Below are 18436 nucleotides of genomic sequence, written 5' to 3' on the forward strand. Positions count from 1 at the left end.
TTTTTTTAGTGAAGTTTGTTTCATTGTGTAGAGAATGTAGAAAAGCTCTTAAAGGAAATGTGGAATAGGAACAAAGCGTTCCAGGGAAGTGAAACAGATTACTTAATTTATTTGGCTGAGAGAGGATGGTAGTACTCAGTTGTTATCCAAGGACAAGATATGAAAAGAAAAATTTCAAGCTGGAAATAGATGTTAATAAGTACAGAAGGAGCCGATGAGTTAAATCAGCTCTGTAAAAATAAAACATGAAACAGAATAAAAATGTATCCTGTCTTTCTTCTAGTTGCATTTTTATCATTTAATCTTATTATTTTTCAGGTTTTGGCGTGGGAGTTAGGAGGGCTAGAGGAGGAGGTGGTGCTGATTTTGCCCTCTGGAAATAGAATAAAAAGTAGTTCCCATGCTTGCTACCACAAATCTGTGTGATGTTATGACCTGTCCCACTCTACTTTGTTAAAATGCCTCAGCACACCCTTGCCTTAAGCTAGTCCCTTCCATTCCCTAAATACACAACTGGCTAAGAATGTTTTTTGGTTTTTTAATCTGCAACTTTATTAATGACTTGATGAATTTATATACAGACTGTAAATATTGTATAGGGTTTTCTGTCTTTTGGAAGACCTTTTCTGGAGAAAAAACATTTGTTATTTTCCCCTTCTTCCTACCAGATGTTAATGTAACATAAAAATATCTCCTGAATTATATGTAGATATATGCATGGTTGAAGTGAATGTATCTAATAGTTACCATCCTTATTTTAAAAACATGCAGCTTAGTTTTGACTGCAAGTTCTGCTATGGAAATGTGTCCTGCAGAATTGGCATCTTGCCCCTAGTTTTTAAGGCTGCGTTTAATTTAATAGTCTAAAGTCTATGGATAGCAGTAATGTCCTTGTAGTGCATGTAAGTAACACAGCAAAACAAGAACTGTGTTGAGTTCTGCTTAAACTTGCTGGAGTTTTATGAAATTAAGAGGTTTGCTTTTGGGTTTCCATGAGAATAAACTTCAACAGTGGACATCTACAAGTGTTGGGGGCGGGAAGTCCAAAACTGAAGCTCAGGAGAAACCAAGAGTTGACAAAAAGCAGTAGCCCAAATATGAGGAAGGGAGACAGGGAGACATAAAGAGAGAGTAGTGAATCTTTATTTCATAAAACATCTACAAATAACTCCTTGGTGAGAAGACAGCAGAAAAAATCTAATGTGGTGCCAGTATTAAAAAAAAAAATTGTCTCAAAAGATAGAAGTCTAGTAAGTGGTGATATTTTTTTTTTTTGTAAATTATGTATATATTTTTCCCCCTTCATAACATCATTGTCCATGAACCTCACAGGTTAGTTGCACAAAATGTTCTTATGATACAAGCATCTACCTAATAAATTCCTAAGTCTTGTAAGAACAAAGAGGTTGTATAGTATATTTACGTATACATATATTAAATACAGAACTGAACAGATTATCTGGGGGGAGCTGCAGACTTGAAAAGTGGTGGTGTTACCGCAAGGAACTAGATAATGTCTGGGACCAGACACACAGGGCTTATTTTGGTTGTTCTGATCCATTTGGCCAGGCTGAAGGAACCTGTTTCTCATTTGGACCTGTGACTAGGAAAAGCAGCTTCCTGATTTTTGGTTAAGACTGGATTGGGGTTTTTTTCTGGCGTTTCTTTTAAAGGCTCTGTGCTCTTTGGTGTTGGGGTTATAACTTGTTTCTCTCATGGCATCTCCTTGAACTCATATATTGCAGTAAATCATGCTGTGTAGTCAGGTACCAAAATTTAGATGCGTGAAGTACATGGTGTGAATATGCTTAGGAACAGAGGGGATTTTTGCATGTGGAAATGGAAGTGTTCTCATCTAAAAGATGACGGATGAAGCTATGGTGATTTTTGTCTGATTTACTTAAGAGTAGAGCTCTGACAGTAAGTCATATGCCAGTACCTGTCGTTAGAGTTGGTTAGAAATATATTGCATGAAGCGTCTCTGGCGAGGTCATGCTTCTTGAGTTTATGGGCAGCATTTGTAATCTGCTTCTGAAATGGCGAATTGAATACTTGTCTTCCAAGTGCCAGGTATTTATCCGGTGCATTGGGACACACAGCTGCCTTTGGAAAATTTTTTGTGCCAAGGCTTCCGACGGGTTCATGTTGATGTGCTGGGCTTTGCTGTTTCATAGCCTTTCATTCTTTGGGATGCTCAAAAATATTTTCTGATTTGTGTTAAAATAAGTACTGATTAGTTTTCCCCTGAGCTATCTCTTACTTTGTCAAAGTTAACTGGAATTGATCAGCATATTTAAAATAAATTGGAAAGAACCTTGTGCTGAGCATGACCAAAACAGGTTCAGGGCTAGTATCAGAAGCGGTACCTTATTTTTGAAAAAAGTACTGTAAAATATGGAGCCTTAACTTTAGTCGTCATCAGGCTTAATCCCTGTAGGTATGGGGCAGAGAAGTTACTTTCTTTTTTTTTTCATAATATGTAAGTTGTATAAGTGTATATATGTCACATGTTTGAGTTTCATACCTACAAGTCTTATTAGCCTGTTGTGTATTTGCATCCTTAGATAGATACTTAATGAAAGACTACATCTTTTTTCAAATTGAACAGTTTCATTTTTTAATCCCTGTATAGCAGCTTCCATGTAAAAGAAATGTGGCAAGACAAAAGCATAATCGTAATACTTGTGTTTGGGCCCTTTGTGGCTATGTGTGAGTGTATACATGTTGTACTTGTTTTTTATGCATTTGAATCTTAGGTCATAAGTTAAAGTATATTTTTGGTTTGCCTCATTTCTCCTTGACATCTGTTGACTCCTCATGAATTTTCGTTCTACATAAGTTTTAGCTTTTGACACCATTGAAATATATGTCAGCCAGAAAAATCTGCCGAAGGCAGTTTAGAATTGCTTGACTACATTAAATTTTATCTGCAGTGTGGTCTCGATTGAACACTAAATTTCTCTTTAATCTCAGTTTTGTTTTAAAAGTAAGAAAAGTTAAAATGTACCCTGTGAGTACATTGGGGTAACTTTTGCTTTCAGGAAAGTGAAAGCACTTCGTCTCTTTCCTTATTCTTCATATGCTTTTCTCCTCTTCTTTCTGTTTTTTATTACTTGCATTCTTTTTTGAGAGCTTCGAGTATACATTTTTCACTTCTTTTTCCATTGTGGATTTTGAGGAGGAAGAATCCAATGCTGTTGCCAATTTCCAGTATCTGCATTGAAATTTCCCCCCCCAAAATGAAAATAAATCATAGCTCAGAACTAATGTACTAGGTATTCTGTAACTTTGGTATTGATTTTCAGAGTGTTTTTCCTAAATGATACTTGCAAAGCTTTTCAAGCTGATTTCATGAGGAAAATATGTCAACTTGACCCTGCTTATATCCTCCCTTGACTTTTGAAACCATTGCTTCTGAGCTGAATTTGCGTGGGAGGCAGGTGTATTTATTCAGTCCTATTAAACACTGATGAAGGAGAAAGGTGTCACAGCTTCAGAATTGAAAACCATGTTACTGCAGTTTAGCTTTGGACCTTCCTGCTCTCTGAGAAGTTCTGCTTCCTCTGAAGCTGAGAACCTGCTCCTTTCTGCAAGCTAAGGAATTGGGTTAAACAGGATGAAAGCCATAAGGGCCATGCTGTGCTATTCAGCCTTTGGATTTGAGCTGTAAAAAATGGCATTGATGCTTTCTGCACTTTTAGGAAGAAATGATTAAACTCAATTTCTTAACCTTTTTTTTTTTTTTTTTCCTCCCCATATAGATGTCCACACTGAAGCAGTACAGGCAGCACTTGCAAAATACAAAGAGAGAAAAATGCCCATGCCTTCAAAAAGACGGTCTGTTCTTGTGCACTCTTCAGTAGAAACATACACACCTCCAGGTATCTATTGAGTTATTATGTAAATCTTGCCCAGTGAACGTGATAGCAAAATATAAAGAGCAAATGCTTTGTTCTGCTAAGTTGTAAGTATGTTGCAATGAACTCCTTCTGTATTCATGGCTTCTATATCATTTCCTGATAATCAGGTGTTGATTGGATTTGTTCTTTGATGTCTTAACTCAAGATTTTTAGTGTCTCATCTAGAGATACTGTAGCTGCTAAAGGTACACTTGAATAGAGTGAGCAGTTGCCCTTTATGCATTAAGTATCTTCTTTTATGTAATGCCTTGCATGGAAGGAGATAATCTTGGGAAGCATGTCAGAGCTGTAAATACCTTATTTCATGTTGCATAAGATTCTTTTTTTAAGAGTTGAAGAAAATGCCAGAGCATTAAGTTTCTCCATTAGCTTTCAGAACACTCATCAGATGGTTTCAACTGTGAGCAATTTAAACCACTCAGAAAATCATATGCTACAATTGTTCAGATTGTTTAAGTCAGAACGTTTTCTTTAAATTTTTTTTTGGGAGGGGGTGGGGGGAGGAAGGTAATCTTCCTTTTGTCTCACAATGAATCCTATAGAGGTTAAGAAAATCTTTCTCCGGATAACATGTTATGCTAGCAAGCCAAGTGTTTTGGGGCCAGTGTCTTGTATACAACGCAGAGGAATTTCCCTAAGTTCTTATTTTTGAATGATGTGCTCTTGTCTTTTCTAACGTGGCTCAGGAGTAGAGGCACACTGACCTCTAGTGCCCTTCTCCATCAATTCCATTCCTTATCTCCCTTCTGTAAAAGAGCAGGTCTGCTGTTCTGCTCTCTTGCTTCCTGGGCTATATTTCCTCTTTCTGTTCTTCCCTTTTAAAGGAAATTCCACTTTTCATTGCTAATCACATACTTTTGTATATTGTTTTTGTGGGTGTTCTGGTTATTTCATTAGTCAAGAAATAATAACCTGCTTCTGTAGTCTTATATGTGGTCTTTCTTCACCTTTATGTTTTTGCCTATAACTGTTAAAGTATCATGCATTTTGATCTGTTTATTATTCTGGTACTTGTATACTCTGAAGCCCGTGAGGGCAGCAATTGCAACGAGGTGGTTGTGATGCTCTTGAATTTTCTTGCATCCATGTCGTTTTTGTATGTGAGAGTTGTCATGAATTGCAGAGAGTGAAATCCTGGAGAAAACTAATGTATAGTGACCATCTGTATACTGAGGCTTTGGGAGAGAGTCCCTGAGGATTCTCTGTTTATAGCTCTTCAAATTGGTATTTCTTCTCACTCTCCAAAATAAACTCTGATAGAACAGTTAGCAGTGCATTTCATGCAGCATCACTCTGTCTTTTTCTCTCATTCCTCTCGTGTGACAAATCACTATGTGCTTGGCATGAGGTATATCATGACAAGAAAAGAACGTATCACTGTTCTACCTAAGATTTGGTGTACAAAAAAACAGCTGGCCTCCAGAAGCTCTACTGAGAGTGGAGGACAGCTAGGCTTTCCTGTCTCCCTTCGCATTTAGAACTAGGAGGAATTTCCTTGCAGTTTGAGAGAACCAAAATACCATTCTTTTAAATACCTTTGGGACAGATTGGAAGCAGTGTCACTGTGGTTACTATTGTGCCCACTCTGTCCGAGGTCAGGGCTCTGTGTGCTGCTCTGAAGGAGAAAAGTCTTGGAGGCGGGTAGGAGACTATCAAAAAAGGTTACGGAGATGCTGTGGGTAAAATGTTAGGTTATGTGATTAAAGCTGGTCTGCACACCTTCTCAGGAGCACGGAGAGTGAAGGGCAGGGGAGCACAAATAATACCCTGCCCCAGCTACTCCCGGGTCTGTCCCAGGAGCCACCAGCCTGTCATAGACCCCTTTCCACAGGCCCAGAGGAGCACGGGGAACAGCAAGTGGGAGCCAGAGTTTAGGACTCAAAAGAAGGGTCATCTTGTCCAGGCCCTTCCCAGGGCTGTGTTTGGAGAGCCCCAGCCCTCCTGTCCATGCACAAAACCCATCAAGACCAGTCAATACTAGAGCACCTTTGATGCTGCAGAGTGCTATAGGGCACGTTATGGGATGCAGGGCAGAAGTATTGGGGGACTGCATGAGACTTGTTATGGGATGCTTAGGTGAGGAACCACAGACAGGGAAAGGGGTAGATTCAGGTGATTTGGAGGGGAACAAGTGTGGGGAAGACAGCAGGGTAAGGCGATAAAAAGGGTTGGTTATATATAAGCAGTACACTTGCCTGGGCATGCCCTATACCTGACGCTGCAGTGTGTCCTCTCCTCCTGTTATACTCCGTTTATAATGCCTTTTCTGGATGAGGGACTCTATTCTGTGTGTGTGCAGGGGCTGAGTCAGTCAGTCTGTACAAACAAACGGTGTGGGACTGCAGCCTTGGGCTCACACATCCAGGTGCCAGCAACTGGGGACACTGGGATCCAGCGACAGCTACTTGGCAGACCGAGTGTCCGAGCCCAGCTGCCGGAGGGATGCACGCTGTCTGTGTGTGTACGGCCTCCATCCTGCTCTGCAAGAGAGGGGAGCAGGATGAGGCCATGGTTTTGTGTGTTTGTGCTGCTGAAGAGTGTCGTCTTCCAATGTGCCTGCCCAGGTGGTTAGCAGAGAAGACGAGTATACTTGTGCTGGGCTTTAGCAGGATAGAGAAGCAACCTAACTAATATGTTCTGCAAGAAGAGTTAAGTGTCTCTGGGATCTGTCATGCTGTTTCTAAGAGAAGGTGATTTGTTGTGAGATACCTTTATCTGTGTAAGAGAACAGGCCACTGAATGAATTCTGTGTCACTGGAGAGCAGGCCATCCAAAAATATTCTGAGGATTTTCTTCAGCTATAATCAATTCACAAAAATAATTGTCTTTTTATGGGCCTGCCTTTATTTGCAGAGTTAGCTCAGCAAGAAAGATCTGAAATGACAACCTGAGTAGTGCTGAAGCATCTAGTTTTGTTGTCTTGAGCCATTAAACCACTGCCTGAAAATCCTTATATTGGCAGAAGTTAATGCAATTAAAACCAGGCTTTCTTAATAACAGAAATTTTGTTGCGAACAGATACTGTCAGTCACCAGGACGGAAGCATTAGATTCTAGTCACAACAGTAAATTCAAACCCAGCTCCTGACCAGCAGTAATGAAGCTGCTTCCATCAGTCATCCTTCCAAAAATTTTAATGTACTTTTGTTTTCATCCCATTGAGTCTCTCATCCTTCCCATATGGATTTCATGTGATCAGAACTTGAGCTGTAGTCTTGATGAAAGTTTGGTCCAAAGGGTGGTGGTTTCTGTGGCTTTCTTGGGTCAGCTCCCAGCCAGGAAGAGCTACAAGCCAAGTACATAGCATTCTGCTCGCAGCACACTGAGCTAATTAACTAATTAACTCTTGTGGCTGTCACAGAGCTAGTTACTGATGCTACCTTGCTACTTTTCTGTTGTGATTATGTTTCGATATGAGAATATTTTTAGTGCAGATCCTTAATTTTTATACACAGTTAATATTTTAGATTTAAGGTGGGGTCTTTTCCCCCCTCCACTTATGTAAGATGTCTGAAAGCTTAAAAATTTTACAGAGACTTCATTAAACTTCTATCTGGATAAGGAGATACTATCACAGTATGTATTCTTTGAGAAACCTGTTTTTCTGTAGTTTTATTTCTTACTCTGAAGTGATAGTAGATCACAAATATTTTGATTTTTTTAAGTTTTTATTTTTATTTTTGGAAACCTGGCTGTTTGTAACACTATCTTGTTCCATATTCCTGGAATTGTTTATTTTTGCTTTCTGTCTAAAAGAAAGGGAAGGTTGCAAGCACTACGCAGCTTTGACTCCTCTCCAGGAGCAGATGTAGTCAGCAAGCCAAAAATTACAACTGTGGCAGTAGACCAGAAATATCATACAAGGCACAGACCCAGGAATGGTGATCCACCACAGCTGTATCTTCTCAAAGATCAATTGTTTGTGTATTTTAATTCAGAATTGTCATGTTTGACTAGGGATGGCCAAGTAGTGAGAGATCTGCTTTTTAACTTTGAAAATGCCATTGAGTTAAACAGGCTTCTTATGAAATGATTTTGGATTTTTGTGTTTTTACAGTGTTTAGGAGCAATTAGTTTGAAGCTGTTGGAAATACATATATTATTGAAAAGCAGAAAATTAAACACCTGGTAACTGAAATTTGTTGTCAAAGATGAGGAAAAGATTTTTTTTTTTGATGTTGCTTCAACAAAATTTATATGAAATTGTATATAGCTGAACAGTTACATATTCAGAGGATTGAAAACAAAAAAGAGGCCAAAATTAAGGTTGCAGATTTTTTGAGGTAACCCACCCCACTGTCACCTGGGATTTCCATATCTGGAAGGGACTACAGGGTGTAGTAATGGACACCCTTGTTTTTCAGTTCCAGATGACTTCTTAGTTGGTCTGGCCATTATGTGTGACTTAAAACTACTCTTCACAAACTGACTTGATATGAGCTTTATCAGTATATGGGCAATGCATTGTTTTAGGAGCTTTCCTTTAAATACCTGGGGGAGAGGCAGGAGTGGAAGTATAAAGGATCAAGTTCTTAAAATGCAGCAGTCTCATTAGGAGGGCAGAATTTTTTTTCTGTAACAAAAGTTTTTATTTTTCACTCAAGATCAACAGAGACGTATTTTCTTGATACTTAGACCTTTTTGTTGTTGTTGTTGAGTGGCTAATAAGTGTGGAAGGATTGAGTGCCAAAGGGAAACGTCTGGAAAGTTGTAGATAACTGAATGGTAATTAAAATAGGAGCCTTTATCAGACTTCTAACAGCAACAAATAAATATCTAGATTGAAAAGATGCTTTACTAAGCATTTCTATCTAGTGCTCGCCAATGTCAGTTTATGTGGTTAAAATATATGCTTTTAAATACCTTTTAATTACTCTTAGATTAATGAAAACACGCTTTCATTGAGCTTCATAGCAGTGTGCTTTTTTTAGTAATTAGTTCTCAAAAAACTTGTCAAAAGGATCAATAAGTGAAGGATTTCCTCTCAAAAAAAAAAAAAAAAAAAAGAAAAAACCCAATAAAAAAATTAATGGAATTTATTCAGGTGAGATGAGATCCAATTTACCTGTTCAGAAATATTATTTCAGTAGTGTAGGTATGGTATGATCACTAAGCATGGTTAGTGAATGTGCTAGGTACCTTAGGTAGAAGCCTTTTTTGAGTCTTACGTCCTTCCAAATACAGGAGGTAACCGAAACTTTGCATCAAGTGTGTTCTAGCTATGTTGTGTAGAATTTGTTGCGTTAACCTCAAAAATGGCAATGAGCAGAATTTGTGCATGTGAATATACCATTTGCTTAATACATGCATCTCATGTGTAGCACATGAGAACGCTACGTGAAGAACATGGAAAAACTTCATGTTCCCGTCTGTTGGGTCATTCCCACATTACATGCCTGTCATCGTTATTTTAATCACAGACACATCGTCAGCATCAGAAGATGAGGGCTCGTTACGGCGGCAAGGGCGGATCACCTCCACTCCGTTCCAGAGCCATTCCAACGTAGAGCCCTGGCTTAACCGGGTTATTCAGGGCTCCTCCACCTCATCCTCTGCATCCTCCACCTCATCTCATCCAGGAGGGAAACCTGCTGCTGCTTCCAATACTGCTACTGCCACCGCTGCTGCCACTGTGCTTGCAGATCTCATGGCACACACCCAGCTAGGTCAGTAAAGAACTGCCTGTGTGGTTGGAATAAAATCAGATTAAAAATCCCAAAGCAGAGCTAAACACAAAAGTCTTCACCAGAAGATATCTGTAAATAGTCTTAAAATGTACAATCCACAGACCAGGTATGTATGATATATATGTATTTAATTTAAACCAAACCAGTTGTTCATGAGATCTGAACATGCATTCTTATTGGTAAAATGCTTGATTTATCAAGAAACTAAGGTTCAGTTTTACTGGTTTCAAAAGCAGACTTTCAAAGGGTTCATATTTTTGGTGCATGCTTTCCAATCTGCATGTATTTACTATAAGACAGTATTGGGTTATGGATTTCAAAGGTGTCTCAACTGGTAAACACCAGAAAGCTTAGGAAAATATCCAGAATCTTTTTAAAGTTATGGAATCAGAAGTACTGACAAGGCTAGATTTCTAGCTCCAGTGTGATTTCCCCCCCCTTTAATTAAAATTTAAGTCATGAATAGTCATTTATTGCAAAACTGGAGTGAAAATTTAGAAGTACTGGTAAGCCAAGATGTAAATGTGAGTTTTGTCTCCATCTCTGTAACGCTGAAGGTCCAGAAATTCAGGTTACTTTTGTTGTCCTAAAATGCTGAGCACTAGTCTTGGGCTTGTGGAAGATTTGGGTGGGAGGGAGAAAGGCAGTCTCTTCCACCATGGAAATAATTTTTACAGTGTTTTACAATGTTTTACGTTGTAGTGAAGATTGACAGTGGATTTCTGCATGTGCAGCAGGTCCACGCTAATGTTAAACAATGGGAAAGGACCTAGAGGAGAAACAATAATTTCCTATTTAAAAAAATTCTTTCCATGAAGTAATTTAGAAAAAATAAATTAAGAATTATGGTTTTATTTCATATATGGGCTACATCATGAAGTTCTTGTGCTTCTAGTAATACGCCAAAGGCATCACATATATTGTTCCTGGACATTTTCAGGTTTTGTCAGTTCTAGTGCTCTACTTACATGACTTTTTCTTTATCTGTGACTGTATGCCTGCATACATTATACAGACAGTCTTTTCTATTTCGTTACATAGAACAGGTTAGGTCAGATGAGGAAAACACATTGAAATGCTTTAGATTTAAACTGAGTATACAGGCTTCTTTTATACTTAGAGATGTCAATTAACACGATAATTTAAGACACAAATATATCTCGCAAATACCTGTTCATTTAGCTGTCTAGCTGTTACCTTCAAAGTCTGTTGAAAGCCCAATCATGTATCCTTTAGCCTTCTCTGTTTAGATGATGCAAACAGTTCACAGCTCTCAGGCATGAGGCAGCTATTTATGGGAGGGTTGATTCTTCGTTTCTGCTGGTTTGCCCTCTGAGTTCCTTCTGCCTTATACTAAGTTTGGGGCATCAGCCTTAGTTTACAGTAGCTCTGGGCTTCAAAATGTAACCAGTGCTTGAAGTGTGTGACCAAATTCCTAAAACACATTATGAAACAGGGAGAGGAGTATGAGCAAGCTAGAGGCTCTCAAAGAGGATCCTCTGGGTCTTCTGTGTGACTTCAGGTGTTGACAGAAACAGGGATTGACTCATTTTGCCATGATTGATGTCTCAGTTTTCACAGTGCAGGCATTCTGCATGTGGAGCTGGGATGGAAAGAGGTAGTAGCTTGCTTTGTGTTCTGAAAGGCTCCTTAGATGTCAGAGTCTGGGAAGTGTTATCAGTGTCTTTCCTACTTGCTTTTTCTTCCCTTTTCTGTTTTGTATGGTGATGTCTTGGTTGTGGAAGCTAAGTATGGAGAGGAATTCTGATATCTAAGTTTTTACAAGGGAAAACATTTTCCCCCCAGCCTGCCTAGTGCTGTTGCCTCAGAAAGTTCCTGAATGCTGAAATGCTGGGTTTTGGTTTGTGTCTTACAAACGTATGGGCTGCATTTGGCTTTGTTTATTTTTCTGCATTTCATCAGTGCTTCATTCACAGTTAGAAGGATTTGCCTCTTTGGTTAACTTTTGTGGCTTTAATGAATTTCTTCTGGTTTGTAAAAAACATATCCATCTTATTGCCTGTAAGGAAAACTAAATTTGCATCTTCCCATTTCTGAGTTTATTTATAATGAGAAATTTGCAATTAATTGTTTTCCTTATTGCATATAAGATGGAATATGTCTATGCTTTGCTTTGAGGTCATTCTGGATTTCACATGGATTTATAGGAATCATGTTTAACTCTTTAAAATTAACAAGTAAGCTTGGAAGGTTAGCCATAATTGTAAATGTGATTGAAATTCTTAATACAGCTGTAAAATCTTTCAAGATACGCAAAATGTAACACAGCATCCTGTTATGTCTAATATCTCAGGCCATATAAATATGTATCAGATTTCACAACTAGCTTAAGACCTATCCATCGAGAGCATTTAATCATCAAAATTGTATGCAAAATCAAGGCCTTCTTAACCGTTCAAAGTCCATCATTTAAGCAGCTAAATGTTGGACTGCATGCAGTGGAGCGGTTTGAGATTTCATTAATGGACAATAAATATGCAATTATAGTATCTATCAGGGATTTTTAAGAGCTGATCTACTAAAAGTATTTAGAAAACTAAAATTTCCAATGCCTTTGACAAAAAATTAAATGTTCTTTTGCATAAGAATAATCTTCCCAGTTTCTGAAATGCTTGCCATATTCCATTGATTTTCATTTCTACCTTGGTAACATTCATGCATGTCCAGTAACAATTCAGTTGTGACATTTTTAATTTTTGTCTATAGTCTTCCTTGCTCACAAGAATGTGTAAGAACTTACTCAGTTCTTACATTGCAAATGTTTTTGATTATCGATAAATACCATTATACTCTCAAAAAAGACCCCTTTGGTTTGTCCTAGAGCATAAAAGAAGAGGTGATTTTCTCAGTGAATGTGCTGACATCAGCAATATAAAAGGCATCTTACGTATTTTAAGCACTATGCCTCACTAAAATATTCTATATTTTGACTATGTACTGAATAACCATTCACAATTTTGATATGCTGGAGAATTTAAATCTAGCAGGTTGTTCCCTTGCAGCTCATCTTCTCCAGCTTGTGTTTTTAATGAGATCGTTGCTTGGAATTCCCAAGCAATAGACTGCAGTGTTGGAAGTGCAAGATTGCAATATTTAATAAAGTCAGATAGAAACTTGTATTATTTTTAAGCTGTTTGCCTTTCACATATAAAAGCAAGGACAACATCTACATGTTGTTTTGGGGGAATTTTTTTTTCTTTTAGTGTAATAGTTTATAAGGCTAGCTGTGTCTAGGTGTTTTTTTTTTTCAAGGTCACCATCTCAACTTTGGAGTTTTTCCCAACTTAGCTCTTGTTTAGAGTAACTGGAAAAATGGGGTATCATGATATTTGACCCACTGTTTATTGAAAGACTTTAAAATACAATTCTTTTTCATAAGGAGAAGCAGGGTTATAAGAGTAGATGTTTTGAACTGCTCTGGCTCTGCAAGCAGTTTTACAGGAGTTGTAAGAATGAAGAGTGTTAGAAACCATTTCAAAGAGTTTATTGAAGAGGAAATGCAGGAATGTAGTAGCAGTTTGTGGATCCTATTTTGTATTCTGTCTGGGTTGGTGCATTCTTTTTGTTTTATTGTTCCAATACAATTTAATAAAGTTCTTTTAAATGTCCATTTTGGGAGAGTGATTTCCTAGAGACAACAAAATCATATACAGCCATCTCTAGGTCTAGCCCAACTTCCTGCTAGGTAGGGTCTTTTCTAAAGTGTTTTAAGTCTTCACCCTGAGGATTCATCCTTACATACTACTTTCTTACTGATGCCTAGCTTTCGACTTTCTGTATGGTATCCCATACATTCTTTCCTGGGCCAGTGCTCTCTTTTGTATTTATCTCTGCCTTCTAATCAATAATGGAAAGATACTTCATTCTAAATTCAATTAACTTTTTTCCTGAAGTCACAAGTCTGTTCAGACTTTTTTTTTGACTACTCACCACTTCTCTTTCTCTGCTTTGCCACAGTATCTCTGGATGATACAGACTAATTTAATGGATTTTCATGGGCATATATTAATAAAGTGCCTAGATAATTAATGAAGCTAATGTGATTTTAATCTGAGCATAAATCCTGAAAATTGAACTTATTCTTTCTACGTGCCTAGAAAGAATTTTACTTTCTCAAGGCAGAATTGGGAGGGGGTCAGTTCTCTGCTGCATGTAACATGAAACAGCCGTGGACAGCAGAGAAATTGTACATAAGGACCCCTGCCATTTCCCATCTATGGTGAGGGACACTGATTTGTGTGAAGTTGGCTCAGAGATGTTTGTAAGATACATGAGAGCTGTAGATTATCACCTCTCTATATAGCTATTTTTTGTGCTTGTTTTCAGTTGGGAATGATTGTTAATGAGTTTTTTGTTTCTTTACTGAGCATTCTCATTTTTTGCGTGATTTCTTTGAGCTGTTTGCAAGTACACAGGTCTTCCGTAAATGTTCCCAAATAGCTTCTTCCTTATGTTATTTTCTGAGCATCTAATTGCAGAGCTTTAGTATTTCAAATATCTGCATCATGCATGTGGGCAGAAGATTGCTTTTTTCCAGCAGGAATATGAATGGTAAAACCTGCATCTATTCAACATTACGACTTCTGTACTTCATGCCTGGCTTCTGTCCCCTATGTGCGCCAGGTCTTACAGTGTGTGTCAGTCTCTCTTGTCTTCTCTCTTGACTGTTGTGTTTCTACCTATGTGTACGTCACTTTGAGTGTACTTTTTGAGGTACCTTAGTGGTGGCAACTTCCATCTACAGGAATGCCATTTTGGGGCCTTTCACTGATGAAGCCACACTGCACATACATCCCTGAGTGTAGTTCTTGCTGGTGTATTTAAGGAGTGGAAAGTTTAGACATTGGTAATCACTGCAGGATTTGTCAGCTGAGAAGTATGGACTTTTGGGCTAATACTGCAGTATGGGAACCACATACATTTGACGCTGTGTCTTTCTCTGTGATTAATTTGTATGCTGCATGAAGTTTGGGACTTTGGTAAAGCTAAGGAAGAAAAACAAAAATCAACTGAAAAAGTATCTGGAACACAGTGAGAGCATTTCAATTTACTCTGAATACATGGGCTTTCTATACACCTTGTGAAGTGGTTACAGAGATCAGCTTTACACATAGTTGTCACCTTTTCTTGTTATTGATTCTAACTCAGGCATTTGTCAGAGACATTAGGTGGTACTTTGTCCTTCTTGTACCTTACCCACCTGAAAGGAATTTGTGGTCCTTGCTTAGTACCTAGTAAGACAAGTCTCTGCAATACAAAAATTGTCATTGCAGTGATGACTATTGAAAAGTATAGGAATGGATTTAATGTTTTCTTCTGGTGATCCCTCTGAAACTACTTAGAGCTGTCCTGGTGGCTTATATGTCAGCTCTGGAGATCTGTGAACAGAGCTATGAGAACTTAGTGCTAATTGCTTGCTCAAAATGGATGAGATAATATATATATTTCACACCACTGCCTAGATCTGCTTATGCTTTTGAGTTCTTTCTGCAGGATTTGTGGCATGCTGAGGTCCTTCAAGGGATATCACTGTGGAGCTGCCTGACCCCGAGCAGTTCCTCCAGCACAGTGCAGCAGCATGTTAAGCTCCTTTCTGTTGCACTCCTATTTTTACTCATTAGGATTTTGAATATTTCAGGCCTCCAATTCTTGTTTTTTCTTGTTTGAACACTTCTCCCAGATTCTGCCATCTCCCAACCTACGATTCCATTCAAAACCATTCCACAATCTAGGTCACAATTTTGGAATGACAATATTCCCTAAGCATAGTTTTGCAGCACAGAAGCGTGGTGCAGTTCCAAGCAGAGCAGGCATTTGCTTCAAGGCTGTTGCAAGGTGGTTTTCAAGCCCCTGTGAGTATGTGAAGATTTGAGAAATGCCCTGCTTTCCCTCTGTAAATATACATTGTAAAAATTTTAATTGCTTGTAGCACGCACCGTTAAAATCAAACAGCGTGTCATGTACGGCCACAAATGACCACCGCATGCCTCAGAGAATCCTGTACTAAATTTATCTGTAAGCGGTGTGTGTGTGTATAATGTTGATGTTTACACCACAGGGTTTTTTTTGAGATGTACAAGGCATTCCAGCTGTTTTCATTGCTAGAAGCCTCAGTGAAGAGTATACTGTGTCTGTACCACAATATAAACAGGAAGCTTTTACCTACAGTGTCCTTGCAAGACTGTTAAGAACAGGTGGTAAGAAAAGCTGCTAAAGTAAAACGATGGCTGGTCTTTCAAACTGCAGGTGATAGTTTTTTAAGTGAGCAGTTACTTTCCTCTGAGGGAGTCTCACATTTCCCCATATCCATCTTCAAGATGTGTTCAGACTTAGGTGCATTATCTTTGCAACCCTAAATCTTAATCTGTGTTTCTCAGCAAAAATCTTCCTCTTACAGCCTGAAAAATGTAGAGAAGTACTTCATGTTATCCTGGGGCAAAAACTCCCTTCTTTTAAACTTTACGGTTTTGTCCCTTTCTCTTCCTTTGGGACTTAGACTAGTCATTCCAGTTTTGTGGTGAGATTTTGGGTGCCTGTATTTTTTCTGAGAGATGCGAGACAGGCTTTATTTGTAGACTTGTGCTGTTTACTCATAATTAATCTCCTTGCTTTTACCCTGAAGTGATGTAGTGAGCCACCACTTACTTTATTGGTCAGAATTTGTGTGGATCTCTTCAAAAGTTTGAATAGCTCCTCTCTATCCTGGAGAGATACGGTGGTTCCTTTCAGTATTCTCCCTGTATCTAGAAGATTTTGGTTACAGTTTATTAGAGAAATCAGAATTCTGTTAAAAAAGCATGAGAAAATGTCAAGAATGCAGTAAGAAGCAACTTTGGATATATTGATTCTTAAGATGGCTGATAAGCTCCCCTGTCTGTCTTCCATTTCTCCAGATAACCACTCTGCACCTCCAGATGTAACCACTGGCCTGGTGGAACATTTACATCATGAGCGCCCACAAGTAGCATCAGTACGAGGAGTTCCCAGAGGCTACAACAGCAGCATTTTGGAAACTGCAGATGGTGATTGTATTATAAACCTCCTCCCTTCAATCTATGTCCCTTTTTCTGAATAAGTGAATGCGTAACAGAGGTTGGCACCCATCGTGTGCTATGTGCCTGCCCCCTCCAAAGCTTTACAGTAGTATGGTGTTATTTGTCAGTCTGCCACAGGTGAGGAAACTGTACTGAATTTCCTGTGTTCTACTGGTGGGAGCCACGTCCCCAGTTCTGTAAACTTCTATAGTAAAAGGCAATGTAAGCCCTTTAGTCTCACACTTTAATTTTATATTGCATCAGAGCTTTTAATTTCAATAAATGTAAGTAAGCATACACATTTATATTTAATTTAAAATAAATATATCACCTATATGAATGAAAATCAACACTTATTTTTTCCAAGCATTCTCACACTTTCAGTACTGAATGAATGTTAAGATGTAGCAAATACCTAGACTCTTGAAGAAAAGGTTTGTACTGGAATCTCATTAAGGAGTCAGCAGTTTGGAAAGCTAGTGTGAGAAGGTATATGCATCAGCCAGGTAGCTGGGGAGCAACACTGCAGCACTGTTTTAAAGCAAATAAAATCCACGGTTGAAACTGTTACTGATCAAAGCTGTTTTTTATCACACAAAATGCTCATCTTGAACTATTCTTCCATCTGGAAGCTGCACTGAGCTTAGCGTGATGTCAACAGTGTGGCAGCACATGTTTTAGTGTATGTTTATTGATATAGGGTAAGTAATAAATCTTTTCTGTTTGACAGGTGTCCCAGTGAATAGCAGAGTGTCCTCTAAAATCCAGCAGCTTCTAAATACCTTGAAAAGACCAAAGCGTCCACCTTTGAAGGAGTTTTTTGTTGATGATTTCGAAGAACTGCTAGAAGGTTAATTTTCTTTCAAATAATTCTTCACTCTTTGTGTAATCAGTTCAGGAAAGAAGTGATACTTCTTGGAAAGTGTTGTTTTCTTTTTCTCTTCCCAACAGAAAACAAATCATGGTAGAGTTCTTATATTGGAGAGAGAAAGGTTATATGCTATCACAAGTGTAACATAATCAGCTCAATCCTCCTACTCAGTGTACTTGTTCTCCCCTCCTCCCTCACTCTGGAAATTCTTCCGATTCAGCCTAGTTTGTACCAGTGTGATGAGCTAGTGAATACTAAAGACAGTGATTTACAGACATGTGGAGAATTCTATTCACATATTAGTCAAGAAATTCACTGTTGCATCCAGAAGTTGTCATGTTTGGTGGTGGTCCCACCATCACTTTTCACCTCAAGAGATTCCAAACTCTGCCCTGTGATAATCAGCAAATTCACAGAGGGTACTCTTCAGAGTAAGTCAGGGCATAGCCGAAGCATAACTGATGGTGCAGTGGACCTCTGGAAACCTCTGACCAACCTCCTGTTCAAAGCAGGTCTTCCTAGATGAGACTGCTCAGGGCCATGTCCAGTCCAGATGCATGGAGATTCCACAGTCTCTCTGGTCACTCACATTCAACTGCTTGTTTCCAAGTATCCCACCCACATCCTGCTCTACAAAGCAGCTTTGTAGCTGGTCAGTGCCCAAGTAGTTAGATGGAGAAAGTTACTTGCTAGTAACTGGAATTTATTATGGTAATATTCTTTGCTATGCATGTTAATATCCTCTTCTTGAAATCCAGAAACTTTCATTATTTTAGAGGCTCAGAGGAATTAAATGCAATTAAGTGCACTGTGCAGTGTCTTGTCTGTGTACTGCATGAAAGGATAGTGCTTGTACGTGCTCTGCAGAGGCTGCTTAGCTGAAAAACAGTTTTCGTCTCTGTAT

The 18436-nt window shown here is 38.6% G+C and overlaps 1 protein-coding gene across 4 annotated transcripts in view; it reads left to right on the forward strand.

The window, feature by feature from the left end:
* DIP2A (disco interacting protein 2 homolog A) overlaps positions 1-18436 on the forward strand; it is a 130602-nt gene that overhangs the window by 64206 nt on the left and 47960 nt on the right. For 3 of the 4 annotated variants that reach the window (XR_006164515.1, XM_042783835.1, XM_042783836.1), the window contains exons 4-7: positions 3762-3881; positions 9340-9585; positions 16521-16649; positions 17392-17511. Coding sequence is in view for 3 of the 4 variants with exons in the window: in XM_042783835.1 (XP_042639769.1) it covers positions 3762-3881; positions 9340-9585; positions 16521-16649; positions 17392-17511 (615 nt within the window). In the remaining variant the exon portion in view is untranslated. The remainder of the gene's footprint in view (positions 1-3761; positions 3882-9339; positions 9586-16520; positions 16650-17391; positions 17512-18436) is intronic. The other variant, XM_042783837.1, reaches the window with a different exon arrangement.

Source organism: Tyto alba, unplaced genomic scaffold, assembly GCF_018691265.1.
Source record: "Tyto alba isolate M040663 unplaced genomic scaffold, T.alba_DEE_v4.0 Super-Scaffold_7, whole genome shotgun sequence".
NCBI classification, from domain to species: Eukaryota; Metazoa; Chordata; class Aves; order Strigiformes; family Tytonidae; genus Tyto; species Tyto alba.